The sequence below is a fragment of the Pseudophryne corroboree genome, chromosome 5 (genome assembly GCF_028390025.1).
Source record: "Pseudophryne corroboree isolate aPseCor3 chromosome 5, aPseCor3.hap2, whole genome shotgun sequence".
In the NCBI taxonomy this organism is placed as follows: Eukaryota; Metazoa; Chordata; class Amphibia; order Anura; family Myobatrachidae; genus Pseudophryne; species Pseudophryne corroboree.
Genome location: NC_086448.1, coordinates 468,689,462 through 468,692,620, shown reverse-complemented (window position 1 = coordinate 468,692,620; position 3,159 = coordinate 468,689,462). Strand labels below are relative to the sequence as shown.

Genomic DNA, 3,159 nt, shown 5'->3' with positions numbered 1-3,159 from the left:
TACTGGTTTACGAGTCAGGCGGGAAAACCCGAGCCGTGTTCCAATCCGGGCTTAGGTAGTGAAGTCCGGTAGGTGTCGGTTCTCAGGGAACCGCACCCACTCATCTCTACTGATAACTAACACCGTTAAGCTTGCACCTTCCCTATGTGTGAGAAAGTACAAGTTTGAACTCACACAGTAACTCAAATCCTATTTCATTCGGTCCACGCCAAAGACAGGGAATCCAAGTTCATCTGAGCTGCAGCTCAGGTGTTCCTGCCAAACTCGGATCCCACATCGAGGCCGAACGTCATCCTCCCAGTTTCGGATTCTGCAGGTTTGGATTCTATTATGGGGTATATGCAATAGCGGGCGAATTTCAGAAAAAGTCGAATTCCGGAACGTTTTCGCCTCAAAAAATCAATTCGCCTATGCAGTGCAGTACTTTATCGCAAAAAAACGGACCTTCAAAATTCGACTTTTGTCAATTCGACTTTTTCCGCATTCGACTTTTCTGCAATGGTACAGATGCTGCAATTCGCCTCAAGCATATTCAATTCAAGTTTGGAAATTCGCCTGCAGTACTTTTCGACCGCAAATTCGCCTATTTTAGTCCGCCTCAGTTGACTGGCGGGTTCTCAAAAAAAATTTTTAGAACATCATTTTTTGGGATATTTGAGGATTGCTAGTAGCATATCTATTTATATTTGAAAGGATTATCTACTTGGTTTGTCTTTTTTTGACTCACAAGTATTATTTAATTGATTTTTTAAAGGAATATTTTTTTCTTCAATCTCCTGAGGGAAATTTACCCATGATTCCACAGTTTTACCCAGGATACACTTCTGCAAAGCCCCTCCTATCTCCTCACTCCTGGGTTTGAGACTACAGGGAGAAGGAGCCATTACAGTCAGCTCTCTTGTGGAATCGTTTTTTTAGGAAAATCCCTGCGTTTTAAAACACATTCCTATTTTTGTACTGACTACAATGATGGAGCCTTTTTCTGACCAGATTGTGTTGTTCATGCTGGCTGCAAGCTTGATGGAGGAAGAAAGTGCAGATGAACATCAGGATCCAGGTCAGCAAATGTCTGCATTGGGTGAGCCAGTATTGCGGGTTTCATTTCCACGTCCACGCCAGTATCGCACTAGGCGTGAACTGGAGGATCTCAGCGAGTTCGAGGTGATACAAAATTATCGCTTATCGACTCGCGACATATATTCGCTGTACGCTCTGTTGGAGGCCGACTTGGAACCTCGGGCACGGTCAAATCGTGCAATCAGCGGTTTTCAGAAACTGCTGGGGACGTTACATTTTTTGGCGTCAGGCACATTCCAGCCTACACTGTCTCAAACATGCGGTTTTTCTCAGTCGACTCTGTCGCGCTGTATAACCCAAGTCATTAGGGCTTTCCGCAAATTGACGATCCAGTACATCACATTTCCAGAGACGGACAGCGAATGTCGTGAGATCAAATTAGGCTTTTACAACAAATACAAATTTCCCAATGTGCTGGGCGCGATTGACTGTACCCACGTGCAGATCAGACCGCCACGTAATTCAGAGGAATGTTTTCGGAACCGAAAACAGTTCCATTCCCTGAACGTGCAGGCGGTCTGTGATGTAAATATGAGATTTTTGAATATTTTTGTGGGATTTCCTGGATCATCTCACGACTCCTTCATCCTAAGCCAGTCATCGCTGTTTGACAAGTTCGAAACAGGAAACATGCCTGGTGGCTGGCTGTTAGGTATGTATTTTCATTTTTTTATTATTTTATTATATTTTTTTTTATTATTTTTTACAAGTACCTAACATTTTTTTTATATTTTCTATAGGCGATGCGGGTTATCCAAACAAACCGTGGCTGTTGACCCCATTGTCTAATCCTGTTGGTAGAGCAGAAAAACGTTACCAAGAGACACACATTGCATCGAGGGGAATAATTGAGCGTGCCTTCGGTGTACTTAAAAGCCGGTTTCGATGTTTAGACACTTCCGGCGGTGCTCTTTTGTACTCACCGTCGAAGGTTTGCGGCATGGTAAATGCATGTTGTATTTTACACAACATATGTGTCGCAAACCGTTTGCCGGTGACTCTTCGTCGTAGTGCTTTCCTACGCGGGAACCGGTCTTCTGCTCTACCGGTGGGTATGGACGAAGGAGAGGATTCCCGGCGGACAGTGATACAAAATTTTTTTGCAGTTACCTGTGAGTATACTGACAACATTTGTATTATCGTGTAAACTGACATTGGTTTTTTTTAAAAAAAACCTCTTCATTTATCTATTACAGAGTTTTACATCCTGTTGATGTGTATCCCCAGGCCGTGTTTATACAGTTTGTTCCCCCCTGTTTTATCCTGTTTGGTTACCGCAAATATTTGACCCTTTAATCCAACTCTACCATGGGCGACCTAATGGTGATGTGGACCTGACCCTCCGCCATGTAGCAGACAACCCCCTCAGGTGAGATGGATTGCCCAGAACTCCCTTTGTCCAAAATCACCCCGGCATGTCCAAAGTGCAGCACTCCGGCATTTGCAAGACTGCACATCCAAACATTCCCTCCTGATACACCAATGCTGGTCAGGGAATGTTTGGATGTGTAGTGATGCAAGTGCCGGAGGGTTGCATTTGGGCCGCTGTAACCCGCTTGTGTTGTGTGGACTGTTGTATGTACCTCTTTTTTCAGCCCCAGGGTGACACTATCACCCATACCTGGAAGCTTAAACTGTTCTCTTCCACCGGTCCTGCGGTGTATCTTCCCAAGTGGCGTGGATGTGAGGAGACACGACATTTCACCTGATGTTCCATGGGTGACCCTACTGGTGATGTGGACCTGACCCTCCGCCATGTAGCAGACAACCCCCTCAGGTGAGATGCAATTGACCAGCAAAACTCCCTTGTCCAAAATCACCCTGGCATGTCCAAAGTGCAGCCCTCCGGCATTTGCAAGACTGCACATCCAAACATTCCCTGAAACAGCAATGCTGGAGCGGGGAATGTTTGGATGTGTAGTGATGCAAGTGCAGGAGGGTTGCATTTGGACCCACTGTTCCCCGCTTGTGTTGTGTGGACTGATGTACCTCTTTTTTCAGCCCCAGGGTGACACTATCACCCATACCTGGAAGCTCAAACTGTTCTCTTCCACAGGTCCTGCGGTGTATCTTCCCAAGTGG

At 45.6% G+C, this 3,159-nt stretch overlaps 1 protein-coding gene and 1 long non-coding RNA gene across 2 annotated transcripts in view; both read left to right on the top strand.

Moving 5' to 3' along the window:
* The first annotated feature begins 758 nt into the window (after positions 1–758).
* Positions 759–2,325, top strand: LOC134927881 (putative nuclease HARBI1). Its single transcript, XM_063922960.1, has 3 exons — positions 759–1,729; positions 1,818–2,189; positions 2,274–2,325. Coding segments are annotated over exons 1-3 (1,137 nt in total). The 5' UTR covers positions 759–966; the 3' UTR covers positions 2,276–2,325.
* Positions 2,326–2,452: 127 nt separating this feature from the next.
* LOC134927882 (uncharacterized) overlaps positions 2,453–3,159 on the top strand; it is a 1,667-nt gene continuing 960 nt past the window's right edge. The window contains exons 1-2 of the long non-coding RNA XR_010177763.1: positions 2,453–2,854; positions 3,079–3,159. The exon at positions 3,079–3,159 is cut by the window's right edge and continues 511 nt beyond it. This is a non-coding gene — a long non-coding RNA (uncharacterized LOC134927882). The remainder of the gene's footprint in view (positions 2,855–3,078) is intronic.

Bases quoted from the DNA above. Each gene is read 5' to 3' on its own strand.
- LOC134927881 (XM_063922960.1), top strand. From the start codon at position 967: ATGATGGAGCCTTTTTCTGACCAGATTGTGTTGTTCATGCTGGCTGCA. The intron at 1,730-1,817 runs GTATGTATTTTC...TATTTTCTATAG, and splicing joins GCCTGGTGGCTGGCTGTTAG to GCGATGCGGGTTATCCAAAC.